Consider the following 15,796-nt stretch of genomic DNA (forward strand, 5'->3'; position numbering starts at 1 on the left):
CGCCATCCACAAAGCCAGGGAGCAGACTCCCGTCGCTGAAGCGTAGGCAGCCCAAGTACACAACACGGTGCAGGAGAAAGGCCAAGACCACCGAACCGTGTGGGGGACCAGACGCAGCTGGCTGCGGGCACCAACCACCATCAACTTGGTTTACCAGAGACTTGTGTGTGTCAATAACAGTGAGTACAACAGTGCCATCCGGCCGCGCACCGCCCTGAACCGCTCAGCTACCCCCATTGGGCCCCGGGGCCACCATCCCTGCCCACGGAGGGGTTAACAACTTGCTGCATAACATCTCCCCCGGGTGCCCCGTAACTGCAGCGGTGGTGTCTACCTTCACCACATCCCGTGGGTGGCGTCACGAACTCAAGCGCTGCTCCAGCCGTGCACCTACCTAACCCCCACCAAAAGCGCCAGCATCCCGTTTCAGAGCGAAGTGACCATGGGTCCGGAGGCGCTCGAGCCACCCACCAACGAGCCCGGATCCGAGTGGCTCGGCTGCAGCCGAGCGCGGGGCGGTACAGGAGCAGTGGCGGAGATTCAGTGCTGGACCTGGGGAGGATGAGTAAAGAACAGTTTGCTTTTAAAAAAAACTACATCTAGGGACCTGGGGTTTCTGAATTGGAAAACCCTTTCACGTAAATATATTTTTGCATTTCAGGTATTTGTGTCATGCATTTATGTAATGGTTTATTAAGTATAACAGTTTTATTCTAATTTAAATGTAACCCAAAAGCCTTAATTATCAGGATCTGTCATAGAAACCTATACTTTAATGGCATGTGGGCTGTGACAGTTCACAATCAACCCACCTCCAGCTACAAGGAATTCTCTCAGTGGGGCTTATACTGTGTAAGGAACACTTGCTGTGTACAACTTACTTGTTAAATCTCTTAACACCCACAGTTAGCTGCTTATTGTGTAGGCTTATACCTATCTAAGAAAAAACATTAAGACTTTAAACTGTTCCTGAATGTATAAATGACTGTACACATTGTAGGAAGAACACTGCAGACATGTAATGTAAGAATTAGTATCTGAGTTTATAACTACTTGTGTTTACATTGATGTCTCTGCAGGCCTTCATAGGTAACCCACCTAAGGAGTCAGGTGCCATTATGGCATTGCAGAGGGTACTGTAGTAAGAGTCCAGTATTGGCCAAAAAACATCCAATCAGGCTAGTTCACTGGGTCAACATCCCAAAAATTAGTACCCATAACCTGTAATAACTTATCTTATTATTCAAGAAAGGCACCCAGACCCTCAAGTGAATCAACCACTATCACGTCATGTGGTAGAGAGCTCCATAGTCTCAATGCTCTTACAGTAAGGAACCTGTGTCTGTGATTAGGATTAAACGGAACCTGTCACCAGTTTTTTGCCCTATAAGCTACGGCCACCACCAGTGGGCTTTTATATACAGCATTCTAACATGCTGTATATAAGAGCCCAGACCGCTGTGTAGAACATAAAAAACACTTTATAACACTCACCTAGACCGGTCGCTGTGTTGGATGTGGCTCAAATGGGCGTCTTCGTCCTCCGGGGCCGGCGCCGCCTCTTTCGGCCATCTTTGTCCTCCATCTTCTGAAGCCGCAGTGCATGACACGTCCGACATCATACACACTCGCCGGCATTCAGGTCCTGAGCAGGCGCACTTTGATCTGCTCTGAGCAGGGCAGATCAAAGTATTGTAGTGCGCATGAGTGGGATCGGCGAGTGTGTATGACGTTGACGCGTCATGCACACAGGCTTCAGAAGGAGGACAAAGATGGCTGAAAAAGGAGGCGCCGGCACCGGAGGACGAAGATGTCCATTTCAGCCACATCCACCACAGTGACTGGTTTAGGTGAGTATTATAAAGTGCTTTTTACATTCTACACAGCGGTCTGGACTCTTATATACAGCATGTTAGAATGCTGTATATAAGAGCCCACTTGTGGCCGCAGCTTACAGGGCAAAAAACTGGTGACAGGTTCCCTTTAAACCTTCTGTCCTCTAGCAGTAGAGGAAGCCCCTTTCTTACCATCGCAGGTTTAGGTGTAAAACAATCATATGCAAGGTTTCTGTATTGTCCCTTATATATTTATACATTGTAGTAAGATCGCTCCTAAGCATTCGTTTTTCCAAGCTGAATAACCCCAAGTTTTATAACGTGCCTTGGTACTACATATATGCCAGGAGGAGGAAATATATACCAATATAATATTATACAGTGGGGAAGTGTGTGTGTGTGGGAAATAGTATACAGAGGGTTAATGTGTGGAGGGCGATATACAGAGGGACACTGTGTGGGAGGATATTATAAAGGGGGCAGCTTGTGTGTGGGGAGATAGTATACAGAGGGACAGCGTATGTGAGGGATATTATACAGAAGTGTGTGTATTATACAGTGTGTGTGTATTAAAAGTGTGTATTATACAGTAGTATAGTACAAAGTGTGTATTATACCGTGTGTGTGTGTGTGTGTGTGTGTGTGTGTGTGTGTGTGTGTGGAGATATTATACTGATGGGCAGTGTGTGTTGGAGATATTATACAGAGAAGTGTTTGGGGGATATTATACAGAGAGGCAATGTGTGGTGTGTGTGGGGGATATTATACAGAGAGGCAGTGTGTGTGTGGGAGTGATAATATACAGAGGGGCAGTGTGTGGGGGATATTATACAGAGGGGCAGTGTGTGTTGGGGATATACAGAGAAGTGTGTGGGGGATATTATATAGAGAGGCAGTGTGTGTGTGGGGGGATATTATACAGAGGGGCAGTGTGGGTTGGGGATATTATACAGAGGAGAAGTGTGTGGGGGGATATTATACAGAGGGGCAGTGTGTGTGTGGGAGAGATATTATATAGAGAAGAGTGTGTGTGTGGGGATATTATACATAGGTGCTGTGCAGGAGAAAGTTTTTCCAAAAGTGGTGGTGGGACTGTGGAAGGTTTGAAGGGTGGAGGTGGAGCTCGGGTGGAGTCTCAATGGGGCCTGAAAATTTTGTGGGCACGTGGCCCTGAAATTACTGATCACCATGAACTCTAATCACCAATAGAAACAAATGATCATTCAACATTCATTTAGTTGTGTTCAAACATTAACTAACTACAATCTGATGTGTAAGTCCACATAGGGCCCAGTGTACGGCTGGTACTGTACTCAGTCACACGGGCTCCTGCTAGAAATCTATCTATCTATCTATCTATCTATCCCTCTATCTATCCCTCTATCTATCCCTCTATCTATCCCTCTATCTATCCCTCTAGCTATCTATCCATCTATCTATCTCTATCTATCTATCTATCTATCCCTCTATCTATCTATCTATGTATCTATCTATCTCTGTCTATCTCTATCTATCTATCTATCCCTCAATCTATCTATCTATCTATCTATCTATCGATATATCCCTCTATCTGTCTATCTATCTATCTATCTATCTATCTATCTATCTATCCCTCTATCTATCTATCCCTCTATCTATCCCTCTATCTGTCTATCTATCTATCCATATATCTATCCCTCTATCTATCCCTCTATCTGTCTATCTATCTATCTATCGATATATCCCTCTATCTGTCTATCTATCCATCTATCTATCTATCTATCTATCTATCTATCTCTATCTGTCTCTATCTATCTATCTACCTATCTATCTATCTATCTATCTCTATCTATCTATCTACCTATCTATCTATCCCTCTATCTGTCTATCTATCTATCCATCTATCTATCTATCTATCTATCTATCTATCTCTATCTATCTATCTACCTATCTATCTATCTATCTATCTATCTATCCATATATCTATCCCTCTATCTATCTATCTATCTATCTATCTATCTCTATATATCTATCCCTCTATCTGTCTCTATCTATCTACCTATCTATCTATCTATCTATCCATATATCTATCCCTCTATCTATCTATCCCTCTATCTATCCCTCTGTCTATCTATCTATCTATCTACCTATCTACCTATCTATCTATCTATCTATCTATCTATCTATCTATCTATCTATCTATCTATCTATCTATCTATCCATATATCTATCCCTCTATCTATCTATCTATCCCTCTATCTCTATCTATCTATCTATCTATCTATCTATCCCTCTATCTATCTATCTATCTATCTATCTATCTATCTATCTATCTATCTATCTATCCATCCATCCATCCATCCATCCATCCATCTATCTATCCCTCTATCTCTATCTATCTATCTATCCATCCATCCATCTATCTATCCCTCTATCTCTATCTATCCCTCTATCTATCTATCTATCTATCTATCCCTCTATCTATCTGTCTGTCTGTCTGTCTGTCTGTCATGATGCCTCTGTCTGTCCGGGTGTACAGATCCGGCTGAGCCCTCTGTGATGTTGTTGTCCCCTTCCCCAGTATACCTGTGGTATAATGGATGGAGTGGGGCAGCTTCTGCTCCTTTGTGTGCCTCCTGCGCGTCCTCCTCTGTGGAGGGAGCAGATCCTGGCGGTAATTGGCTGAATCAGATTTAACAATGCAGCAGATAAACATTTGTGGCAGCCGCTGCCATGGTAACGTGCCTCCTCTCCTCCTCCCCGCGCCTGTAGTCAGCGCACAGTGGTCCGCGCTGGGAGAGGTTTCATGGCAGCGCTGCGAGCTGGGGAAAGTGGCAGAACATGATGAGCGAGGACGGGACCGCCAAGACGGATGGAGCGGAGAGACACAACGGCACCAACCTACGGAGGAAAAGGCCCCGAAAGGTACCGGGGGCAGAGCTGGGCACAGGGAGGCTCCACAGCATGGGCTCTCCTCAGGCAGTGCGCGCACAAGTTCAGCTGTAATGTGTTATTAGCCCCGCTGCTGTGCTGGGAAGAGGATGTAGCTGAGCTGACTGTATGATGTAGCTGAGCTGACTGTATGATGTAGCTGAGCTGACTGTATGATGTAGCTGAGCTGACTGTATGATGTAGCTGAGCTGACTGTATGATGTAGCTGAGCTGACTGTATGATGTAGCTGAGCTGACTGTATGATGTAGCTGAGCTGACTGTATGATGTAGCTGAGTTGTTTGTGTGATGTAGCAGAGCTGACTGTGCGATGTAGCAGAGCTGACTGTATGATGTAGCAGAGCTGACTGTATGATGTAGCAGAGCTGACTGTGCGATGTAGCAGAGCTGACTGTATGATGTAGCAGAGCTGACTGTGCGATGTAGCAGAGCTGACTGTATGATGTAGCAGAGCTGACTGTATGATGTAGCAGAGCTGACTGTATGATGTAGCAGAGCTGACTGTGTGATGTACCTCAGCTGACTGTGAGATGTAGCAGTGTTGACTGTAATATAGCAGAGCAGACTGTGAGATGTACCTGAGCTGATTGCAATATAGCAGAGCTGACTGTGCGGTGTAGCTGAGCTGATGTAGCAGAGCTGACTGCAATGTAGCAGAGCTGACTGCAATGTAGCAGAGCTGACTGTGAGATGTAGCTGAGCTGACTGTGCGATGTAGCAGACCTGACTGTGAGATGTAGCTGAGCTGACTGTGCGATGTAGCAGACCTGACTGTGAGATGTAGCTGAGCTGACTGTGCGATGTAGCAGACCTGACTGTGAGATGTAGCAGACCTGACTGTGAGATGTAGCAGACCTGACTGTGAGATGTAGCTGAGCTGACTGTGAGATGTAGCTGAGCTGACTGTGCGATGTACCTGAGCTGACTGTGCAATATAGCAGAGCTGACTGTGCGATGTAGCTGAACTGAATGTAGCTGAGCTGACTGTGCGATGTAGCAGACCTGACTGTGCGATGTAGCTGAGCTGACTGTGATGTAGCTGAGCTGGATGTGTGATGTAGCTGAGCTGACTGTGATGTAGCTGAGCTGACTGTGCGATGTAGTTGAGCTGACTGTGCGATGTAGTTGAGCTGACTGTGCGATGTAGCTGAGCTGGATGTGTGATGTAGCTGAGCTGACTGTGATGTAGCTGAGCTGACTGTGCGATGTAGCTGAGCTGACTGTGCGATGTAGTTGAGCTGACTGTGCGATGTAGCTGAGCTGACTGTGTATGTACCTGCCACCTGTGACGCTCATAGATCCCATCTTACAGAGGGCTAATAATTGGGCAGATTCCTCCATGGCTCTGGGAAGCTGTACAATGTATACGCCGTATACTGGCCACACCCGGTCTTACACCGTACAGCCGTACATACAATATAGAGGAGCATTGGGAACCTTTTCATCACATCCATATCAGCCTTCAGTGTGTTCCTGGATATAGCCTCACCTCTCCGCTCTGTCCTCGGTAGCGGAGCTCAGGTGCTGGCTACAAAAAGCAACACTTTCCTGTAGACATGGAGGAGGGGGAGGGATGAATAGAAAAATGGCACAAACCTGACGCTTCCATGTAATCCCTGGGAAAGCTTGTGCCACACATTTACCAGCCGCACAGGGCCCCGTGTTACATGCTCTGCCCGATCAGTAGGGTGGTACAAAGGGTTTGGAATTGAGGGCAGGTTCTCGATAAACTTATACATAAAGTGTTTCTACTCCTACGTGTCCTTCTGCCAGAGACCAATGTCCGATATTGATACCTGATTTCCGTCAGCTGGCGCCCCATAAACCGGATCCGTATTGTGAGGATAGCGCACACTCACATATTAATTGACCCTTGAGTTGTACCTGTTTCTCAGTGGTGGACTTCTATTGATCGCTCTTCTTGGTTGGCGCAGGGATGGAAGGTTTTGGTGACAATTGTTGTCACAAATGTGATGTTACAGTTATTATATATTTACAAAACAAAAAACAACCACCGGGCAAATTCTGACCTTTATATTTTGGATAATTTTTCAAAATACTCAGATTATTAAAACAACTTATACCATATCCCAGTGTGAATGGTGAGCGTCACCCAGACTGTGATTTCTAATGTACAAACTATATAAAGGCAGCATTGACCCGGTGGTTGGAAGATCAGGTGGTGGCGCCATATTGGTGCTGGTGGTTGTCGTGCCCCTGGCTTGTCGTCATACTTTGGTTCTGTTTGTGGTAGTAAACGCTTTCCCTTCCTCACTACCAGTTACTGAGAAGCAATGAGGGGATCAATGGGCACTTAATAGTGTGTGCCAATGACTGATGTCCAAATGCTGTTAGGCCCGTGCTGGCCGGTCATCATTCATCATGAATCCTTAAAAAAAAAAATCAAGTGTTTATAAACACTACAGTTCAAAAGTTTGGGGTCACCCAGATAATTTTGTCTTCTCCATGAAAAATCATACTTTTATTTATCAAATGAATTGCATAATGAATAGAAAATATCGTCCAGACATTGACGAGGTTAGAAATAATGATTTTTACTTGAAATAATTTTATCCTTCAAACTTTGCTTTCGTCACAGAATGCTCCTTTGCAGCAATTCCAGCTTTTCAGACCTGTGGCATTCTAGCTGTTAATTTGCTGCGGTAATCTGGAGATATTTCACCCCATACTTCCAGAAGCCTTCCACAAGTTGGATTGGCTTAATGGGCACTTTTTGCGTACCATACGGTCAAGCTGCTCCCACAACAGCTCAATAGGGTTGAGGTCTGGTGACTGGGCTGACCACTCCATTACAGATAGAATACCAGCTGCCTGCTTCTTCCCTAAATAGTTCATGCATAATTTGGAGGTCTGCTTTGGGTCATTGTCCTGTTGTAGGATGAAATTGGCTCCAATCAAGCGCTGTCTACAGGATATGGCATGGTGTTGCAAAATGGAGTGATAGCCTGCCTTATTCAAAATCCCTTTTACCTTGTACAAATCTCCCACTTTACCAGCACCAAAGCAACCCCAGACCATCACATTACCTCCACCATGCTTGACAGATGGCGTCAGGCACTCTTCCAGCATCTTTTCAGTAGTTCTGCGTCTCACAAATATTCTTCTTTGTGATCTAAATGCCTCAAACTTTGATTTGTCTGTCCATAACACTCTTTTCCAATCTTCCTCTGTCCAATGTCTGTGTTCTTTTGCTCATTTTAATCTTTTCCTTTTATTAGCCAGTCTCAGATATGGCTTTTTTTTGCCACTCTGCCGTGAAGTCCAGCATCCCGGAGTCGCCTTAGTCATTTCCTAAAACAGTGTTTATGAAATCCTGCAAAGAACACAAGGGTTAATCCTCCGCTGATCTATTCCGTTTTCTCCCGGGCATGTCATAGGGGTGAAGGGTTAACAGTCTTTTTGTCCTTCTGCTGCAGCCAGTTGTCTCATGGCCAGAGAGGAATTGGCTTATCACCTTGGGACACGTAGTCCCCAATTCATCATGACCTTTGCACCTGTTTTTATCTTGTTTTGTGCGCTTTGCCCCATTTTTTGTGTACCCCCAATTATTCTATTTGCGCCCTTTTTGAAGTCTATTTTATATGTACTTGCATGTGTTTTTTTGCCCTATTTTGCCAAGTCACAGAAACATTTCAAGACAGGAAAATAAGGCCATTTTTCACTTTGTGCCAAATTCACGAATCACATGCACCATTTTGAAGAATCTAATGGCAAAAAACAACAATTACGGTAATACCACAAGACAAAAAGAAAGTAAACAATAAATGATACATCAGGAACTTAGATTAGAGAACAGATCTTCAGAGGAACTGCTATTATATATTTTATTATTTATCCATGTTTTCATTGAGAGACTTATATTTGGGATTTGAATCGTATGTATCTTAACCCTAGAACACATACCTGGGGCCTCGCAGGCCTGCTAGGCTACTTGTTTTCTATTGTAGATTTCTATGGTTGCACATTCTAGGGTTAAATACATTTTTGGGGTTTTTTTTTATCACATTTTAGATAAAATATGGTGAATTTATTTTCAACATAAACTTACACCCTGGTCACATTACACTATTCAGCCTTAAAGGGAACCTGTCACCAGATTTTCCCTATGCAAACTAAATCCACCACCTTTAAGTCATCTTGAACCGCACTCCAGCAACGTGTTGATAAGTGCCAACCTCAACCGCATACTTAAGAAAATACCCCTTCATATGCTAATCAGTGTGATCCAGTCCAGTGATTGTCTCTGTCTTGTGTTCGGTGCCTCCTCTCTCCCTGCAGTCGCCGACCTCCTGTCTTGTTCGAAGTGGCGGACGTCTCCTACGTCATCCAGAGTCTGTGGCACCTGCACAGCTCTTGTTATCTATCTGTGGATGATGTAGGAAATATCAGCCAAATCAACCAGCGCTGGAGAGTCATCAATTATGGGGACAAAAGAAGAGCCAAACACAGACCACTGCCACCCATCGGAATACACTTGTCCAGCCCCATGCCATGATGTTCCCACCTCCAAACTTCACTGTTGGTTTGGTGTTTTTAGGGTGATGTTCAGTGCCTTTTGGCCTCCAAATGTGGTGTGTATTGTGGAATTGAAAGAGTTTAATTTTGGTCTCATCGGACCAGTCTGTATTCTCCTAGTATTTCACAGTCTCGTCTAAATGTTGTTGATCAAATCTTAAACGCGCTTGAACATGATTTTGGTTCAGTAATGGAGTCTTGCGTGGTGAGCGTGCATACAAGCCATGGAGGTTGAGTGTATTACTTATTGTTTTCTTTGAAACAATTGTACCTGATGATTCAAAGTCTTTCTGTAGCTCTCCGTAGGTGGTTCATCACTACTGGACAACACTTTTGACAAGTATTTTCACTTCTCTATCTGAAATATTTTGGAAAGTACTTGGTTGCAACTGGTTTATGGTGAAATGATGTTCTTTCCACATCCAGGTCATGGCTCCAACAGTGCTCAATAGCATGCTTTAATCTTTTGCAACAATAAGGTTGTGAAGGTCTTGCGACAGCTCACTGGTTTTACCCATCATGAGATGTTTCTTGTATGAGACACTTTTTTTATAGTACATCAGTTGAACCAGCTGATATTATTTTTCACCAAGTGGTAGGATTGCTTTCTAATTACGTATAGATTTCAGCTGGTCTCACAACTTTACATGGCTTGTTGCACCTCTCTTTCTTCTTGTGTTCAAACTTTTTCTTTGTGTAATTTCTCATCATTTCACATCACTAAATTTATGGACATCTTTGGTTTGATTTTTTGCCTGTGTGGATTGGATGTGTTGTTTTCGATAACTGTGAGAAAATCATGTCAATAACACATTTAGGAATATATTTACTTCGAAAGTTGGTTGATGTGTTCAATACTTATTTTAAACCCTGTATATGTGAATTGTATATTTTTAGTTGGAATCACTAATGCTGTATATATCATTGTACAATCATTTTTCTGCAAAGATATTTCTGGATTTATCTATGCTATGGAGTGATGACCCAATCCTTTAGCTAAAAAATAGGCAAAAGATGAAATTGACTTCTCTGTATTTTGATCTAAAAAGAGTGTTTTTAAAGGGAACCTGTCAGGTCCAATATGCACCCAGGACCACGAGCAGTTCTGGGTGCATATTGCTAATCCCTGCCTAATCGTCCCTGTATACACTAGCATAGATAAAGAGATCTTTAGAAAAAGCATTTCTAAAGATCTTTTATCGTATGGTAATGTTCAAGGGCATTAGTCCCCTGGGCGTTACTTCCCCGACCAGTCGCCCCCATTAGTATGTTAGTACATCCCTGTGGGCGTGCTAGCATGCTAATGAATACACAGTGTCACAGGATGAGCTCACTCACCTCTCCGCCTCCATCACGTCTGACGCTGGATTTCGGCTTAGTGCGCATGACCACGGAGTTTGGGTCATGCACACTAGTTCAGTTTGAAAACAGGACGCGTACACCCGGCTTCATTGTGCGTACAACCCAAACTCCGGGGCCATGCACACTGAGCCGAAATCCCCCGTCAGACGCAATGGTGGTGGAGAGGTGAGCGAGATCATCCTCTGACACTGCACATTCATTAGCATATTAGCACGCCCACATGGGTATACTAATATGCTAATGGAGCCAACTGGCAAGGGAAGCAACGACCAGGGGACTATTCCCCGCGCTCATTAGCAAACTGTAAAAGATCTTTAGAAATACTTTTTCTATAGATCCCTTTATCTATGGTAGTGTGTACAGGGACAGTCAGGCAGGGATTAGCAATATGCACCCAGAACTGCTCGTGGTTCTAGGTGCATATTGGACCTGACAGGTTCCCTTTAACGGCCTCATCCCACAACTCTCCATACCGTACATCTTCAGAATTGGCCAACAGTCTGATGTGTATGAGGCTTTTCAATTCTTCCCTGACAGATGATTTCAAGTGAGAGAAGAATTCTACAAGTTTCTTTCCGTCATCCGATACTTTCCGACCCGATACGGATTGTTTTGTTTCTGGGAAATAAGCCGCCACTAAAGTCTGGCTGTGGCTTTCTCATAGAGAGTTCTCGTCCGAGCCAAGTGCCCCAATGTATGGATGAGTAAGGAGAGAAATCTGTTCTCTGAACTATTAGCCACACGATCCCTTGGCCAACAGCAATATATTTTGTATGGGAGACTTTAGAGGCTGCTCAGAAGAGTAATCTGCTGATTCCTTTCTCCTGATAGCGAGCATTAAGCAACGTGACCACGCACTTTTGGCAGTGGTAATTGAGTGCTATTTCCTTTCCACTATATATATATAGACAATACTCATTACATATTTATTCATATGTACTATGCCGCTGACTGTTCACATCTTCGGTGTAGGTCCTTATAGCTGCTAGGCTCCCTCCATTACTCTTCTTACCCGCACTTTATGATGCTCTTTGGTTTATGATTACCATTAGCCGTATGAATGTAGTCTCTGTTTGAGGGTTTTCTTACAAACTATGAGTGGAAACTATTTGGGTAGCAGAGCCACGTCATGCAAATGATTCCCGCCTTCACTGTTTAGATGCTGTGAACAATACCCATGCCCGCTTTATAGCATCCGGTAAATAGGATTGTGCGGCTCTGGTCTGTAACCTATGATAACATAGTAACCAGAATACCAAACATAGCAGAGAATTATTAGTTCTAACATAATGGAAGGAGCCAATGAAATCATCGGGATTGCCCTAAAATGAACAAAGCAACATACATTCTCAGAAGGTCAGATTATGTCCGACTGACGCCAAATTTCCAGTATAGGACAAAAAAACAGACAAACCCTTTTTGAGTTGCCCTTTTCGTTGCTCCTCAAGGATTACTTTGTAGACCACAGTGTCCCCATCACTACAGCATATACTCAATCTGTTTGCACTTGTAGACCCACAGAGAACGTTATTCATGGAAGTCCCTCTATAGGAAAATATGACAAATCTCCTAGTATTGTCCCTGGTAATAGTATGCCATGCTATAAATCAATCCGTTCCGATGTCAGTCCTCAATGTGATACCAATATCATTTACAGAAATGGTAGGAAAGATTCCTCACTAGTGCCTATTGAATTCATTGTATAGTCAGTTTACCTGCAAAGCTTTGTGTTTGTGCATGGAAATAGAACTACTTGACTGTAAATGTTTACCAAAATATGCAATAAAATAATACTAAAAAACAAATTTTTCACCTTTTAAAGTGGAGCCAGTCACATCGCCAAATACTTTTATTCTGTGAATATAGGGTTCATCTGCAGGTTAATAGAGTTCTAAAGTCGCGTGGCTGCCGCACTAAAAGCCCAGCTACTGGGAGGAAATAAACTTTATTCCTCCCGGCAACACATGTCTTTCAGTCAAAGAGACGCGGCAAGTGTGACAGTACATAGTGAGCGGTACTGAGTGACAGCCGACTGACAGCCTCCTCTGTACTGATGCATTCCTGAGCCAGCTGTCAGTCAGTGCTGGGGCACGGTTACAGCCACCACTCACTGTGTACTGAGCAGTCAGTGAAGCCATGTTGGCTGCTCCTCTATGACTGAAAGCCTGAGGCTGCTGCAAGGAATAAAGTTAATTTCCTCCCAGTAGATAGGCCTTCAGTGCGGCTGCCAGGCAGCTTCATAATGCTACAGAGGTGTAGCTTAACCCCTTATCTGCAGATTAATACTGTTAGGGGATATGGCAGGTTCCCTTTAAATCTCAACAGCCAGTGAACACTTTCATTTGCATTTCATACTTACTGGCATCACTTTTGTAGCTGGAGATTGGCAGCATGCATTGCAAGACAATATGGCACGTTATTGATGAACCAATCTGTCACCAGTATTTTACTACCCCATCTGAGAGCAGCAGAAGAAGTGACCTGATTCCAGCGATGTGTCACTTACTGAGCTGCTTGCTACAGTGTTGCTAAAATCCCCCTTTTTCTGCTGAAAATCCAGCAGTTCTATGAATGCTGAGCTCTGTATAATCCCGCCCACACCACTTGTTGGTAGCTTTCCGTGTACACAGTACGCCAATCAGAGATGGGACGGGGTTACACAAAGCACATGAATATGAAAGATGACATGGTAGCAGGTTTATTAGTTCTCCGAATGCCCCTTTTTCTGCTGAAAATCCAGCAGTGCTCTGAATGCTGAGCTCTGTGTAACCCTGCCCACACCACTTATTGTCACTTTCTGTGTACACTGCATAGGCAAAAAGATGTCAATCAGTGATGTGGTGGGGTTATAAAGAACACATCAATATAGGGGACTACATGGCAACAGGTTTGCTAGTCCATTTGTAATAATCACCTGTTAGTGAAACAGTGATTTTATAAAAATTACACTAAACAGCTCAGTAAGTGACACATCACTGGGGTCAGGGTCTCTGTCTCTATATTATATGTTCTCAGATTAGGAGGTAGAAACCTGGTATTTTATTTTTATAACTTTTTACTGTATATTACTCTTGGATCATCCCTTGAAGGGGCGCTTATTTTATTGTAGATCAATGACAGATATATCCAGCATACAAAGTACATTAGGATCCTTCAGCCCCAAAAAATGCACGCAAAAAAATGCAGTTGAAGACTTTTTTGAAACAGGACATCTATTTGTCTCAAGTGTATAGTGTCAGGCTTTCAGACAAAGCGTGGCGTGAACCTAGCCCCAGAAGGAGTTTCCTGGGTATTGTTCAGTACAAATCAGGCTATAATTTAGGCAGACAGGCAGTGGTTAATCATCCGTCACCACTTCATCTATAAGTGTAATATTTCCTTCTGACAGCCCCCTGTCAACACTCCTGCCTGCTCACACGTCTCAGCAGTTTGTCTTCTCCTTCCCAGCACATCAATAGGGAGCCTGAATATATGACATTAGTTCCACTAGCTTGGCCAGGATGCATCTTTCCATTGCTGTTCCTCAAAACTGGGAATCCATTAATAATCTAAAGGCTGCTTTACACCAGGCAATCTATCGTGCGATAGATCGTCGGGGTCACGGTTTTTGTGACGCACATCCGGCATCGCTGGCGATGCCGGCCTGTGTGACACCTCCTAGCGACGCAGTATCGCTCACAAATCGTGAGTCGGGTACTGCTCGTTAGGTTCCATAATATCGGTTACTTTAGTTGACCATCGTTTCCGTGGTAGCACACGTCGCTCCGTGTGACACCACGGGAACGATGAGCAGCTCACCTGCCTCCCGCGGCCGCCGCCGGCTCTATGTGGAAGGAAGGAGGTGGACGGGATGTTTACGTCCCGCTCATCTCCGCCCCTCCGCTTCTATTGGCCGGCGCCCGTGTGACGTCGCTGTGACGCCGAACGTCCCTCCCACTCCAGGAAGTGGACGTTCGCCCCCCACAGCGAGGTCGCACGAGAGGTAAGTATGTGTGACGGGGTTTACTAACTTTGTGCGACACGGGCAGCGATTTGCCCGTGACGCAAAAAGGACGGGGGCGGGTACGATCGATTGTGAAATCGCACAATCGGTCGTACCATGTAAAGCAGGCTTAAGACTATTACTTTATATAGAAAATATTTTATTCTTCCATTCTAAAATGTGATAGGAGAATGAAACCAAGAATAAGAGAATGTATTCAGCTAAGATCCATTGATCTGGACTTTGCTCACGTCTTGGTGTGCTCAGATCAGGTCCTGGTCTCCATTTTCAGGGGAGAGGTAGGCTCATGAGGTCTCCTGCTAACGCCTCATTCAGACATCACTTTTTTCCGAGATAAAATATGAGTTTCATCAGTGATTTTCATAAGTTTATCATTTTTTTTTCACTGATGAGAAAAAACAGTTTCCCACCTTCTTCTACCTTATCAGTCTGTGAACAAGGACGTCACCCAGATGTCATCTGATTGCTGCCTGACTTATCATGGACACATAGACTTTCATTGCTGGGTTTGATCCATCACTTGGATCAATATTCGACATGTCTCCCCGATTTTGCATGATGTACCACTTGGGGCGCAGAAAATCACGGACGTGTGAACCTCCCAATAGGCTGTCAGGTACACTGGCGGACACAGACAGAAAAGGGCCCCTGTTCATTCAAAAACATTATTTGGGCCCTTTGCAGCCCAAAACCTCATTAAAACGTACAATTCCAAATATTTTGGAGGTAGATATGGACCCCCTTACCTCCTGGGCCCCTGTGCAGCTGCACCAATGATATGTCCACCCCTGGTCAGGTATGAGTGCTGTCTATGAAGAAAAGAAGGATAGCAGTCGTATGTGAAAAACGAATGTGCAAATGAGTCCTTAGGCTGGGGGCTTAGCCAAAGCAGTCACAGCAGTGTTTTCCAAGTAATAACAATACATTTCTTCCAAATTGCTTTGTGTTTATTCTTTGCAAGATTATATGTGGTGTAGAAAACATGCCAACCCATGACCACTAATGTAAAATGGAGCAAGCTGGTTGGCAACATTCTGGATTTATACTCTAAAATAAAGAACAATAATTCACCGACTCAACTTTGGTACAAAAGTTTTCAACATGGTATGACACGACTATTAAGCCTGCTT

The 15,796-nt window shown here is 44.1% G+C and overlaps 1 protein-coding gene across 3 annotated transcripts in view; it reads left to right on the forward strand.

Moving 5' to 3' along the window:
- The window catches only part of ANK2 (ankyrin 2), an 812,025-nt gene that overhangs the window by 296,205 nt on the left and 500,024 nt on the right, over positions 1-15,796 (forward strand). Inside the window, exon 1 of one of the 3 annotated variants that reach the window (XM_075349525.1) lies at positions 4,579-4,739. The exons of the other annotated variants lie outside the window; for them this stretch is intronic. Coding sequence (XP_075205640.1) covers positions 4,656-4,739 — 84 coding nt within the window. The 5' untranslated portion in view covers positions 4,579-4,655. Of the gene's footprint in view, positions 1-4,578; positions 4,740-15,796 lie in introns of those variants that run through there. 3 annotated transcript variants of the gene reach the window in all.

The sequence above is a fragment of the Anomaloglossus baeobatrachus genome, chromosome 1 (genome assembly GCF_048569485.1).
Source record: "Anomaloglossus baeobatrachus isolate aAnoBae1 chromosome 1, aAnoBae1.hap1, whole genome shotgun sequence".
Taxonomy (NCBI): domain Eukaryota; kingdom Metazoa; phylum Chordata; class Amphibia; order Anura; family Aromobatidae; genus Anomaloglossus; species Anomaloglossus baeobatrachus.